This window comes from Furipterus horrens, unplaced genomic scaffold, assembly GCF_987537825.1.
Source record: "Furipterus horrens unplaced genomic scaffold, mFurHor1.1.pri manual_scaffold_4, whole genome shotgun sequence".
Classification (NCBI taxonomy): domain Eukaryota; kingdom Metazoa; phylum Chordata; class Mammalia; order Chiroptera; family Furipteridae; genus Furipterus; species Furipterus horrens.
This window is the reverse complement of record NW_028327174.1, coordinates 154,428,211-154,443,086: the sequence shown is the minus strand read 5'-3', so window position 1 is coordinate 154,443,086 and position 14,876 is coordinate 154,428,211. Positions and strand designations below refer to the sequence as shown.

General features: G+C 39.8%; 1 protein-coding gene across 1 annotated transcript in view; it reads left to right on the top strand.

The window, feature by feature from the left end:
* Positions 1-14,876, top strand: part of DOCK8 (dedicator of cytokinesis 8) — a 206,887-nt gene that overhangs the window by 88,329 nt on the left and 103,682 nt on the right. Inside the window, exons 8-14 of the mRNA XM_090274147.1 lie at positions 1,972-2,038; positions 4,041-4,190; positions 7,577-7,657; positions 8,746-8,905; positions 11,409-11,545; positions 13,171-13,264; positions 14,262-14,424. Of these exons, the coding sequence (XP_090130273.1) occupies positions 1,972-2,038; positions 4,041-4,190; positions 7,577-7,657; positions 8,746-8,905; positions 11,409-11,545; positions 13,171-13,264; positions 14,262-14,424 (852 nt within the window). The remainder of the gene's footprint in view (positions 1-1,971; positions 2,039-4,040; positions 4,191-7,576; positions 7,658-8,745; positions 8,906-11,408; positions 11,546-13,170; positions 13,265-14,261; positions 14,425-14,876) is intronic.

Genomic DNA, 14,876 nt, shown 5'->3' with positions numbered 1-14,876 from the left:
GGAAGGTTTGGGGAGACCTCCTACCACAATTTTCCCCGAGAGACTCTGGTTCAGTAGATTTCAGGTGGGACCAAGAAACCTGCATTTTGACAAACTCATTTGCTTCAAAATTCTTGTTTCTGGGAAGCACAGGTGGAGAGACAGTGGTAGGAAGAACTCAGGTTCTGTGACCAGAAAGGACTTGGCTTGAAACCTGAGTGTGCCCACCCCTAACCTTGTGGCCTTCAGCAAATTACTTAAGCTCGCTAAACCTCAAAAGGGGGAGGGTAATACTATATCACGTTATTGTTGTGAAGTCTAAAGGAATTGACACGTGTAAAGCACTTATCACAGCACAACTGCCAGTGTTTGACAAGTGTTCATCACTTTTTCTTTCTCTGAACCACAGAGAACTTAACACTCAGTACCTACCTAGGTAAATTATGGAAATATTCAGACCTTTGTGTATCAGGGAATAAACAATGAACTACAGGTCAACCGTGCCAGGCAATAGCTGATGAGCCTGGACACAAATATCTTCTAAAAAGTTACCTTTTAAGGCAGAGCTAGCCAGCGATAAGGCCATCCTCTGAAACATGCCTTGAAACAAAATTTGGTCTAATTTGTGTGAACTCTGCAGTAATGTTGATCCAGGTCCTGATTACTGTGTTCTCAGCTGGCAGTGCCCGAGGTCGTGGATTGTTAGCCTGAGAAACTTGGAAGGTGCACATCTGTGTTGCAAGTGCATGTTATAACACATGGCAATATCATGCTTTAGGGATGCATTTTCTTTAAACCCAACATTTTTCATGGGAAATGTGCAATTAGGCCTAAAATGAGGGGTCTCTTTCCAGTTGTCATTGGGTCCACACACCTCAGTATTTATTAGTAGTGCTTGGTCCCTTCCCTCTACCTCAGCTCAGCAAATCCCCTTGCAATGGAGTTCAGAAGGGCCATTCACGCATATAACCCAAACTTCCTCTGATGGTCCCACTATAAATGTAAGGAAAAGCCGCTGAACTTTTTTTTTTACTATCTGAAAAGCCCTGTTCCTTAGAATTCAATAATTGGGATTTTTATCCTAGCAATAAAATGTAAACTGTAAATAAGGCCTTTAGCTAGTACCTCTGAAAACACAGCAGGTACAATGGTAAGGAGTGCCGTGCTGTATCAGACCAAGGGTCCGTTCCACCCACTTTCTCTTGTGGTTCCACTAACAAGCACTTTTTGGGAGAATCCACCACCCACTATGATCTCAGATGAGAAGTTCCATGTCCTTTCCATGGTTCTCCATTAATATCTTAGTGGGATTCTCATATGCATAGAGTTGTCATTTACCCTGGCTGGTTTGGCTCAGTGGATTGAGCGTCGGCCTGCGAGTGTCGCTGGTTCGATCTTCCAGTCAGGGCACATCAGAGAAGGAAAACTCTGATTCCAAAAAACCTCCGCTGCCTTGCGGCATACCTCTTCAGGGGAAAGGCTAAGGGAGTAAACCCCGACAGAAAATCCGGAGCCGGAGTCCCTAAGGCGGTTTGACGTTGTAGTCAACACCGGCAACTCCTGCGGCGCACCTGAAGCCAAGCTGTATTGACTCCGTCTTTCCCTTGGATCCTTCAGCTGCGAAGAGAGGGGGGGTCTGCTGCATGGGCAACAGCAGACCCTCCATATCACCCCGCCCAGGCTCTGTAGCTTCAGCTTCACTGGAGAGGACACTCCAGCGTCATCGCAAGATGTCGATTCAACACGGGAGGAGACAGATACCGTGTCACTCCCGAGTCGGACTGCACAGCCATTCTCGGCGGTGCAGATAGACTCTTAAGAAGCTACACCATCGTCTCTCGAGACGGACGGCCGCTGACGACGACGGAGAGTTGTCAAATATTTCTGGAAACTACTTATGTTTTTAACCAGTTTATATATTTAGGCACTTATAGAAAAATTCAAAATTATCTAAGTTAAAACCGTACAGATTTTTCTCTCTTGCTCTCACAGGTTTGAGATAGAAATTGAGCCTCTGTTTGCCAGCATTGCCCTCTATGATGTTAAAGAAAGGAAAAAGGTAAGAAAGCAAAAAATAACCCATCCCCGGGGGCACACATATTGTTGATGAGCCTGCATTTTCATTTTTTAATCTCACTTCTATTCACCAAAAACACATCAGATTTGAAAACAAATGAACTTTGATACACCTAGTTCTATTGCCTTTGCAGTATTTGAGGGAATGATCTGGGAATGTTAGTTATGTATAGTGTTTGAAGATTGTAAGCGAAAGCCTGCTGGAGGTTGGCCAGAGGATGGCTAGAAGCCAGATTGGGATAAGAGAGAAATGATATTGCAGGGTAGGAGGCACAAAACAAGGAAATTTAAATACATTTTTAACAAGCTGTGATGTGGATCTAGTGCTTCCTCCTCTGGGGAGAGTTTTGCGTTGTGAATGGAAGACGTCTTGTGCAGAAGAAGTCTAAATTTGCCACAGGGTGAAAGACCTCACCAACCATAATGTGCTTTTAATTGAAAATAACTCAAAGACCTAAGATTCCTTCATGGATGTTTTACTGTTTATTTATTTTGTAACTCCTAGAAGAAGATAAAAATAGCAAAACCAGAGTAAGATGGTTCTGCCCCTCTTTACCCATGACCATTCTGTATTTAGGGAAATGTGTATCTCTTGAATAAATATTAATAATCACTAAGAATTGTATTACTTAGGGTAGGATAACTGCTAAAACCAAGAGACCCCCAAATGCCCTAGTTTATGGTGTGGTTCCTAAACTTGACTGTGCATCACTACCACCTGGAGAGTTTATTAAAACAGATGTCAAACTCACCCTCGGTTTCTGATTCAGTAGGTCTGAGTGGGGCCTGAGAATGTGCATTTCCAACAGGTTCCCAGGTGATGCTGAAGCTGCTGGTCAAGGGATCACATTTCAAGAACCACGGGCCTAAAGAAGTCTGGTTTTGTTTCCTAACAATTCAGCAGAGGGAGTGCTGGGTCAGCAGTGGTCTGAGCCCCGCAGTCATTCAGGAACCCAAGCTGGCAGTGGCTGCTCCATCTTCAATCTGTGGCTCTCCCAAAGTCACTTTTGTCACTGCCATTGCAGCTCCTGAAAAAAGGGGGAAAGATGGGTGAGGGTGGCCTGGATGTTTGACACATCACTTAGGCTTATAATTCACTCCTAACTGGAAGGGAGGATGGCAAGTGTAGTCTTTGCCTGAGCAGCCAGTTCTCAGCTACAGCGCTGTTAGCGATGAAGGGGAGACGCAACTAGGCAGTGGCTCGTAAGCAACGCTACACTCGTGAGCCAAGGAGCGCTCATCATGGCATGCTCTTCCTCAAAATATTTATAGATCCTCACTGCCTGCAGTGTTAAATACAAACTCTTTAGCTTCCATGCCTGGCTTTCTTCAGTATAGCTCTCACTTGTTCTCTTCCCCGCTATAGCCTATGCAGAGTCAAGCTGGACTAATAATCTTTGTTAACTGAATTCACTACAGGTTTTCTGCCTCTGAAGCATTTCTGTGCTCTACTTGCTCCTGGTAGATGGTCAGCGTCCAGCTCTGCCTAACAAATCTTCTTCCAAGGCCCATTTATCTGCTCGAAAGGAAGCATTCCTCATCACCCCACTGAAGGGGATCTCTCACCCTTTGTAACTTCCACAGTGTGTTTTTGTATGAATGGGGTCACTTACATTTTGCTCTTCCTGTAGTTTGTCACATATTTGACATATTCCTCATTTTTTAATGTAAACTAATTGAGGGCAGAGGCAGTGTCTTGCTCTTCTTCAGTGTAGCACATAGCACATCATCAATACTGATAAATTAATGGTGGGTTAATATAAATTTTAATGTTTCAAGGAACAACTCTCAAATGACTCCAAAATATCTAGAGATTGTGACAAAATATGTATCAGATTTTTCAACTGCCACTAGTCATGAACCATGTTTATGATTACATTTATTCCTTTAGAAAAATTTCTTTGTGGTTCTTCACTCTTTTGAACGTGTTTAGACCATGAGAACAATAGCTCTAACTTCGTTTCCATTTTGCTACTCTTTTACAGATCTCAGAAAATTTTCACTGTGACATGAACTCTGACCAGTTCAAAGGATTTCTGCGTGCCCATATCCCCTCTGTTGCCCCTTCGAGTCAGGCAAGATCTGCAGTGTTCTCAGTCACCTATCCATCCTCAGACATCTACTTAGTCGTCAAGGTAAACGCAGTCTGATTTGCACATGCTCATGTTCACACTTTTGCATCATCCCCAGTGCCTGTATCAGGTAAAAGACATGTCAGAACACACCTCTGTCTTCTGTGAGATTCACTTTGTTTCCTTCTCAACTGAATCCCTTTTCCTTTACAAGAAAATTCTGTGTTGAATACTAGAACAGCTATGGGTTTGGGAGACATACAGTCCTAGTTTTGAAACATGGCTTTGCAATCTGGTTGTTACATGACTTTTAGGGCAATTACCTAACCTTTCCGAGAATTAGTTTGCTCATCTGTAGAGTAGGGGTAGTAACACCACCCTCAAGGGGTAGTTGTGATTACAAAATAAAGCCTGGGATGTTGGAGACACCCTTCAGCTAAGCAGCCTTGGGAGGCCGCTGCTATATCTCAGACAGTTTCCTAGTGATGTTCATGTTTTCTAGAGTCCCGTAGTCAAATGACCACAAGTCCAGGCTCTGACAGTTGGAAGGATGGGCTATATTTTCCAAGTTTTACTCTCCCTTTTAATCACCATCTCACAGACTACGTCTCATGAGAATAAAAAACCTCTGGGCACTTATATGCAGAAGGACCTTTCATTTTAGGCTGTGCTCCGCTGATGTACAAAAGCCGGAGACTTTCTCTACACACGAAAATGACTGGTTAGAAATGAACTACAAACATTGAGTATTTTACCTACCTTAAGTGAAATAATTAGTTTCATTGACTCTTTACCCCAAAATTGTAAAAGAAAAAAAATCAGGTGATTTAATTTTATGTACACCCAGAGTTCCAGGTTTGATGTCCATAATCTCATGAGTACCCAATGATCCCATGGAAGTAGCGTGAAGATTTCAAAGAATTTATGTGACTTGGAAGTCACTTAACAGTAGCATATGTCTTTCCATTCTAGCTTCTTTTCACAAGACTGAAAGGCTGTTGTAGCTTGATGGGAACTTATTTAAGCTTATGGAAGCCATAGGTAAAATTCTGTCACTAAAATGATGTATATAATGTTGTCAAACTATAATGCGTATCCTTTTGTTGCAATATTACTTACACATGTAGATAAATGAGCTTAAAGCCCACTCTAGAAGCTGTGTAGTTAAATTCAAAATTCCCTTTAAGTCTGGGAAATCAACACTAGTTCTACAGAGCCAAATTTTACTTCAAACTCCACTTCTCAGTGGATGACTTTATTTTGGTTAAGCCATAATAGTGTGCTAAATATCAGCAGTTACCTATGGATTACTATTGTTTACTAAATATATTTTTAAAATTTCAAATGTATAAATGCATTCATTTGGCAATAACAAACTTTCTGTTGTCTGGATATAATTAGAAATTTAAGTCTGCTTATACAGTCCCTGGTTTGCTTCTAACTTGTCTTTCTTTTCTGTAATACCACCACATAGCTCCTTTCCCTCTAAATATATAGCAAATGGTGTTGCAATATTTAACACATTTATCCAGGAGGTTGCCATTCAATAAAGAGAGCCTTCTCTCTTATTTTTATTGTCAGGATATTAACTGTATTTTAGGTAGAGTTATCTTGTTTAGTATTGCATATGATATGGCTTTAAGGGAGTATTTCAGCCTTAAAGTTTTTGTTTCTCAACGGAAGGATATAGAATAAGGATGAGAGTGAATCTCTTATAAAACTTTAAAAACAGACATGCCAGGCATTGAACCAGCTCCCTCCTGACCCCCATCCCGGCACTCTGAAGAAAACAAAGGGTAGCCTTTTACCTTAAGAAAATTTCCAGGTCATTCTGATGTGTTCCTTTCTCCTACCCACCGTAGTTATTAGGTCTCATTAGTTTCTTTTAGACACAAATCACAAAGGAACACACAGTGGGCTTTCATAGCAGCCTACAGCTCCCTTTCACGAAGGAGCTGGAGTTGCTCTTGTCCAACTCGGTGAGGGAAATGGTATCTGCTGGTCTGCTGGAATCTGAGTTTTCCCACGTCCAGATTCTGGAGATCCCACCCCTGTGGGTTCCATACATGAAAGCATGATAGTACCATTCCTTGCTTTAGTGTCCTAGTGGAAAGTTTCTTTACCCCTGTTAAAAGTTTATTGTAAAGACCATGTTTTTATCCATTAACTTCATAGAAAAATTAGCTTCCTTCAAATTTGATCTACAAGCTCCTATGAGCTTCAGGAGACTAGGGACGAGAGTTTTTCACCACCTTATCTCCCCAGCAGCCAGCACAGGGAAGGTACTCAACAAACGTCTTTTGAACTAACGAATAAGTGAATGGTTGCCAACTAACAGGAATATTAGTCTCAGCTCGAGAGTTCCACGTTTGTGTTTTCAGCCTGGGGCATCTCCCAGGAGGATGAGTCTTGTCTTCTTGCTCTGGCAGTGGAAGGGGTTTTAAACCTCTGTGAGAAAAGTGTTCTTGGCTTGCAGTCTCCCTGAGATAGACATCCATTGTGCAGTCCCATGTCACTTCCTTTGAAACTCTGTTAAACACCCTTCATCACTAGGGTATTACTGATAATACCCATTAAGAGTGTGCCTATTGGGATATGTTAACCCAGATCTCCTCTTCAAGAATCATCTCAACTAATGATAGACATTTAATGGGAGTAAATCACTGTTTTTTTTTTCCTCTACATCTAAGTTAAATTAAATTTTCTTTGATTTTTTTTTCAGTTTTCTCCTTTTCTTTCTCCTAAATATGGTGCCCAAACTTATGGCCAGCCACATCCTTTACCTGAAGCAAAATCGGAACAGATGTTAGACAGTAGTAGAATTTTTATATTGCCAGCCAATTAGCCAAGTAAAAAGCTGCAATATCCCGCTGTTTTGGTTTCTGTCCAAGTCTGTTAAATCCAGAGAAGCAGCCTTTATAGGAAATACAAGGGAGACAATTACAGATAATTTACTCTGTTCATTTATTCATTTGGGGGAAGGTTGAGTCCCCAACCTGACTTTTACAGAGGCCATAACTCTTTCTTACATTGTAAGCAATGATAAAGAAAATGAGCTTTTCACTTCCTACATATGTCTTATGGGTTTTTTTTTTTTATATAAAATAATTTTATTGCATTTTTTATTGTAGGCATAATACATGTTTATTGTTTAAAAATAGAAAGTACACACAAGCAATAGGAATAAAATAAACAGCACATAGGGCCATCATAAAAAGATAACTATTAACATTTGCTGTGTATCTACTATCATCTTTTCAATATGCCTTTATGATTTTTTATAATACTATATAGTACTTTTTATACTAATTATCTAAATAAAATAATAAATTACAGACATATTCCCATGTCATCAAATATTGTAACAAAACCTAATTTTGATAGTTACATAGATTCTATTATATGGATATAATTTATGTTTATTGTTTTAATATTATTTTTATTGGTAGATTGAAAAAGTTCTTCAGCAGGGAGAGATTGGAGACTGTGCAGAACCCTACATGGTTATCAAAGAAAGTGATGGTGGAAAGGTATGATATTTTGAATATTGCTAAATGATGACATCTTAGAATAAGCAGATATTTTTCAGAAGTGTTCCACAATATAGTTTAATGGGGTTTAGTCCATAATGTGTTCCTATATGAGATTCTAATAAATTGTATTTAATCCAAAGAAGGAAGAGAAACTGGTTATTGATGATAACTTCTTAAAGAAATAAATTATTAAACTCAACAAATGATGATAGACACACTAATATCTAATTGTAAAACTTAACTAGGGCAAAGCCACATCCTGTTGCCTTGGTTCTGAGGCTCTGACCCAGCTGGTTGGGAGGGCTACAGAGACCCTGGGAAACTCTACAGAGCCACAGTTCTTTGGCTTTTCTCAACAGCATGGGCCACCCTCCGGTCTGGTATGGATGTTTGGAAACTGGCTAGGATTACTGTACTTCATACATTCATTAGTATAGCATAGGCGCTAAACCTATGAAAACGACATCTCTTCTCAACACCCAGTATGATTTTCAAGGCATGGCCTTTCTGGACTGAGACTTACCTAATCAGCATCACTACAGACTTAAAAACTTCAAATAATATTTATTAAACTCAAGACATTTTTTAAAAATCTACCTTTTATTCTAAACTTAGAAAGAAAACCTTAGAAATGCTGTCAACCTAATAAGGAACTTAATAGGAACCTTTATAGATCTTTCTGGAGTTTTCTAAGGCAACCTTTGAAAAACCAGGCTCTTGTGAGAGCTTGGTAAATGTTATATAAAATTTGTTCTTCCAAGATTCTCATGGAAATTCAAGCCATGTAACTAGCCCCTAAGACTGCCACTTGTTGATTGGTTTGTGTACTAAACCTTGGACTTCTTTTTTTTTTTAAGCTGAAGGTATATTTAATAATCAAATGTAGTCTGTCTTTAAACCCCTCCTTTTCTAATCTGCATTTCCTTATTAGTGAGACTTCTGGCTTAAGTTGTATCATTTTTCTGCCTGTTTGCTCTTTCTAATTGGTAGGGTAGGGATTGGAAAAGCCTGTCATATCCATGGCAGGGCAGTTGACTTGATGCCCTATTGTTTGTTTCTGCTTGTCTCTTTCCATTCTCTTCTAGAGTAAAGACAAGGTTGAGAAACTAAAACTTCAAGCTGAATCCTTCTGCCAACGTTTGGGGAAATACCGGATGCCCTTTGCCTGGGCTCCCATAAGCATAGCGAGCTTCTTCAATGCCTCCACCCTAGACAGGGAGGTAACCGATGCGGAGTCCATGGTTGGTAAGATCACCAGCTGCAGTGGGAAGGGTTGGGATCTCCAATGTACCATCTCTGAGGTCAGTTCTTATTAGTGGGGCTTGGGATATATAAGGTGTGGGAAATGGGAAAGAAGAAGGAGATTAATAGGTTAAAACACTATTATGGCTGGATTACAAATGCATGATTAGATGATAATTCCCCCAAATCATCATGAATGTTTGTGGAGTTTAAATACTCTTACAATAAGATTTTTGATTGGAATTTTCTGAACAGATACTTTAAAAACTTAATTTTAAATAGCCACTTGCCCTTCAAAATTTTTGAAAATAACAAGAAAATATGGTAACCATCTGTAGTGTGTTAAACAAAGACACCTTGATTGGCTCCAAATCATAAGAAATAGTCATAGAGGTTTCTAGAAGCAAAATGCAGGTTTCTCAGCAAATTTTCCAGTCTCTTAGGTTTATTTTGCCAACTGCAATGAAAAACTGGATGCCAAAAGAATATTTAGTTGCTGTTCCAATTTATTTAACGTGTTTCTTTTTCATCACCTCACCCTTGATCTGAATCATTAATTTTTAAAACAGGCTGGATATGAAACTGTTCAAGAGGGTTATAGAAATGTCAAGTAGACCCACCCCTACTTGTGGCAGAGTTTCTATTTTCCTAAATGTCTTTGGATCCAACAAGTATTTAAGTCTATTTCTTGTGACATTTCTCATGCATTCCTTAGCTCTGCCACCTCTGAAATGTTGTCTTTAGCAGAGGAGTAGAGGAAAGGGAATTTTGTTATTGCTGCTGCTACCGTGGAGTTATTGCTGCATAATTACTGCTCAGAACTCCTGAGTTATTTCTGATTTATCAATAACAAATCTCACTTTAGTGCATCCTGACCTTCACACCACTACCTTTTTTTTAAATGCCAAGCTCTATGTAGACCCAGGTAGCCTTATTTGAAAGAGTAATGCATGGAGCCAAGAGGACACCATAAATGAGATGAACCCATAAATTCAGGCATAGGGCTTACTGAGGCTTTAGTAATCTCTAGGTCAAGGACAAATTAACCTGACTCCAGAGGCTGATTCTCAAGAAGCAGCCAGATGAGGCAGTATGGCAAGTTTAGATGGGCAATGGCAGCAAGAAGGTCTAACCTGGCATCACAGCAAGAATGTGGGATAAGAGAATATTCAAAGACTGGGTTGGCAGTATTAGCATTCTTAGTAATTTGACTATACACAACAGAACCCCTGAGTTTTGCAGTAGAAAAGCAATAAAATCTTCACCTAAATCTCAAGAGGCGATAAGGAACAACTCAGCAGAGTACTAGGGTCTAGCCCAGGTTTGGGTGTGACTCAGGGGTTGAACCCCCATTAGGCAGGTCAGTCAGGTCCACACAGCGAGAACAGAAGAAAGCTGGGATTCAGAATTTACTCGGGCTGACCCTAGCATGTGTGGGTCACAATCCAAATGCCTTCAAGGGCATTTGAGAACATGCCTTTCCCAATGGAATGAAATGTAAAAATAAAACAAAAACAAACACTGTTGACTAAATAAAGCTTATCTGCAGACCCTGTTCTGGCTGCAGTTCAGGACTCCTGCTGGGTGACATCTGGCTTAGCCTCCATGTGGGAGGGAACTGCCACTGCTCAGGGCTTCTCCACTCTAGTCAGAGGGGCTCCCCAGGGGATCTAAGAAAGGTAGGGGTCCATGTAGGGAAATTTTAATTCAAAACTAGAATGGCCATGTTCAATGTTTTTGTTCAGTAACTTTAAACATGTATAAGATCTGTCCAGAAAGTATCCAGCCACGTACTATGAAAAGGACATTTATTGAAGAAGGCATAAGATTCCAGAAACATTGTACATAGGACAATGATGCCTCAGTCCCCATCAAAGTAGGCACCTTTGGACCTCACACAGTTCTCCCAATCACCATCAGCTGCCCCATTGTATTTTCCTGAATCTCAACGACAGTCTGAAATCTCTTCCCCTTCAAAGGTGATTTCAGTTTTGGGAAAAGCCAGAAGTTGCAGGGTGCCAAATCTGGGCTGCAGGGGGTCTGAGTCACCGGGTGATTTGATATTTTACAAACAAACTCTGCACAACACATGATGCATAAGCAGGCACATTGTCATAATAAAGCTGCCAATCACCAGTTGCCCATAGCTGCGACCTTCTGAATCATCCAAATAGTTTCCATGGAGAAGTGTTCAGGCTTAACACAAAATTGGATGCAGATTTGTTGCTCTGTTTTCTCAGACATTTTGAATGGGACAGCCACACAATATACATGCTCACTGAATGGCATTTACTGACTAGTACAGTGAAGTTGTCATTGTTCATGCATGTGCATTCCAGTCCATTCTCCTTGGCTGCCAGGTTACATCAATATTGCATAAACTGTTCTCATCACATTATCAATGGTTGGATTTTTTCTGGACAGACCTCATATATGGTAAAGTTAATAACTGCTGAGTATTCAAATAGAAGGGCAAACTTTAGAATGGTGATTGTTTTCCTTAAAGGGAGAAGCTCTGTGGGTGAGCGAAGAACTTTGTCCCAATCTAGAAGGCTTTCTGAAAGAGCTCTCTCCTTGGAGGAAAATGGGGTTGGATCCAACTTCAAGACCACCACCATGACCATTAACAGCTTTTACAAACAGGTATCTCTCCATGTTACAATATGTCTGCATTTGTGCCCATAATGTCATGGCTTTTGGAGCTCAAAGGGATAGTATATGTAGCAAATAAGAGACAAGTTGGTTAATCCACCAAGCCTTAGTTTCATTATTTACAAAACAAGGGTGGTGGTATCTGCTTCATGGGGCTTTAGGGAGGATTATATGACATGAGGCAGGTCAAGCTCTTCTCAGAGTGCCTAGGATATATAGCAAGCGCTCAATGAGTGTTAGCTCTTTTAATTGAGAGAAGGATTCACTCCTATCAATGCAAACTGTCCTATTTGAACTCTTGTTGCCCATTCATTTATTAAACTATGAAAAAAGTCTGGCTGAAACATTGTTCCCCTTGGTCTCAAGTTTTCCTGGCCTGGCTATTCTCCTTCTCACCACTATTCCATGTGCACTTTGCAGGGCTGCCCTACTTGCTCAGAGAAGGTGCCCATTGCAGGTGGTGCTCTTTGTAAACTCTGTAAACATTGAGACTTAACAAACAAAAAATTTCCTAAAAGCAATCAAATTCGTAGAGGCAAAAAGTAGACTGATGGTTGCCAGGGACTGGAGGAAGTGGTGAATAGGCAGTTGTTGTTTAAAGGGTACAGAGTTTCGGTTTTGCAACATGAAAGAGTTCTGGAGATCGGTTGCACCACAATACAAATGTACTTAACACTACAGAACGGAACACTCAGAAATAGTTAAGATGGCAAATTTTATATTATGTGTATTTTTCCTACCAAAAAAGAAAAATAAAAAGACTACTTTAGACTTGGTTTGACTCTGTCTTAGAAAATTTTCCACAGCACAGTCTTCATGGGGCATTTCAAAGGATTATGTTAATAATCTGAAATGCAGAAAGGATGTTGAGGGGTCTATGTATCATGCCACATAATAACATTGGACTGAAGGGGTTTATATTCCAGATATACTTCAAATTATATTAACTTGGGAAGGGGGAGTACATGACTTAACTAAGTCTGAGTTTTCTCATCTGTGCTTGGGAATAAGATACACCTACCTACCTACCTTACCAGGCTGCTGCAAGGGTTAGAGCTCTTGTCCATGGAACCCTTAGTAGAGTGCCTGTCTCATGTTGGCACATAGAGCAGAGTAGTCATGCTTAGCCTTCTTAGTCAAGACAAATGTGGAAAAAATGAGGATAGGAAAAAATAGAAAGATGTTTTCTCTATCTTCAAATTTTTGAAGAAGGAAGTAAACTTATTCTGTATCATTCCAGGAAGTAAAACAAACATCAGTGAGCTTAAGTTATAGGGGAAAATGCTTTGGGCCTAGATTTCAGTGAGCTTAAGTTATAGGGGAAAATGCTTTGGGCCTAGATTTCTAATGATCAAATAGACTTCCTTAGAATGTAATAGAAGCCCTGTCCCCAAAAGGATTGATGAGAGGCTCAGTGACAGTAGGTCCAGGATTAGTAGAGGAGGAATATTTGACAAGAGATTGAACTAAATGACTTCAGCATTGCCTATAATCCTGATTTCTATGAAAGACATGTTAAAATGAAATTGAAAGATAAAAACCTTCCCATAAGTCATTGGTCCCTACCCCAGGATTCAGTGGTACACCTACACTAACCCTGACTTCTCTCTTGGCAGGAGGGAGATCGCCTTAGTGATGAAGACTTATTCAAGTTTTTAGCTGACTACAAAAGATCTTCATCATTACAGAGAAGAGTCAAGTCAATTCCAGGTGTGGATGACTTGTCTTTATTCCCTTAATCTGTGCCAAAGCCATTTATAATTAGACACATTATTTGTCTAACACTACAATTTATAAGATTAAGTGTACCCAAAAAATGCGGGATTATACATTACAAGTTGACTAGGGATTGGTCTACTTTGTGGAAACTCTATTAATATTTTCTATTCTATTAAAGGATTGATTCTGCCCTGGCTAGTGTGGCTCAGTTGGTTGGACCACTGTCCTATAAACTGACAGGGTGCCAGTTCAATTCCTGGTCAGGGTATATGCCTAGGTTGTGGGTTCGGTCCCTGGTTGGGGCATGTACAAGAGGCAACCGATCAATGTTTCTCTCTGACATCGATGTTTCTCCCCCCACCCTCTGCCTCCCTCCCTTCCCCTTTCTCTAAAATCAATAAGCATGTTCTCAGATGAGGATAAAAAAAAATAGAAATAAAAATAAAAAATAAAGGGTTGATTCTGTAAAAGAAACATGCTTTAGATCTGGTTTCTGAGGTATTCATATAATTGAACAGAGGAGGCTTCATCATCACATAAAAGATTATATGTAACTCTGCATATAAAAGAAAGGTGAAAGTGAGATACTTTGGTAGGAAGTGAGAAAACCTTCCTCATCCTTAGCTTAATAGCCTCTGAGGCACTTCTGCAGCACCCTGGAGTACCAGAGAACCCAGTTTGAAAACCACCCATATTTACTTACATATGTATTATTATAATGTGGTAGTTCCAGAAGGTAATTTAAAGATCCTCTAATCTACTTCTACCTAGTCTACAATTTCTTGCTTTTTAATTTCTAGAAACTAAATCTCAAAAGTTGTCATGACCTGCTTTTTATCCAGCTATAGGAAATCAGCTGGGAATTGCAAAACTCTCACACTCCCACAACTTATCCTTATTTTCATAAAAGAAACATGCTACAATAATCTTTGATTCCTTTGTGACATGACAATGTCTTTACTAAAGCAGTCCTATTTTCTCCCTTTAGGCTTGCTCAGACTGGAGATTTCCGTGGCTCCAGAGGTAATCAATTGTTGTCTGACTCCTGAACTACTGCCAGTGAAACCTTTCCCTGAAAACCGGACACGTCCGCACAAAGAGGTTTTGGAATTTCCAATCCGGGAGGTATATGTCCCTCACACTGTGTACAGGTAAGAGGCAAAGGCTCTTGGGAAACCATTGAACCCAAATTCACAGTTTTGTTTGCATAATGCCTTCATCATCTTTCGATCTACCTTCCTACTAAGTTTTGGGGAAAATGAAATATGATATTTATGTAAATATAGATAATTGCTGAATCACTTTCTAAAAATGATTATCTAATATTTTTTAACAAGAACACGTTATTTCAGTCATAATTGGAATTTAGGATTATAGCAGGCATATTCCTTCCAGAAATGAAAAAATCCTTCTAATCATTATCTTAGTTTTCTTATGTTCGGAAGAAAGTATTAGGGAAAAAGCAATGTGAACAAAAATGTTCTTGGTGTCTACAAGACAGGTTTTTATCTTGAGAGCAGCTCTGTCCAATAGCAATGCTAGAAATATTCTATATGTGTGCTGCCAAATATAATAGTTACTAGCCACCTGTGACTATTAAGCA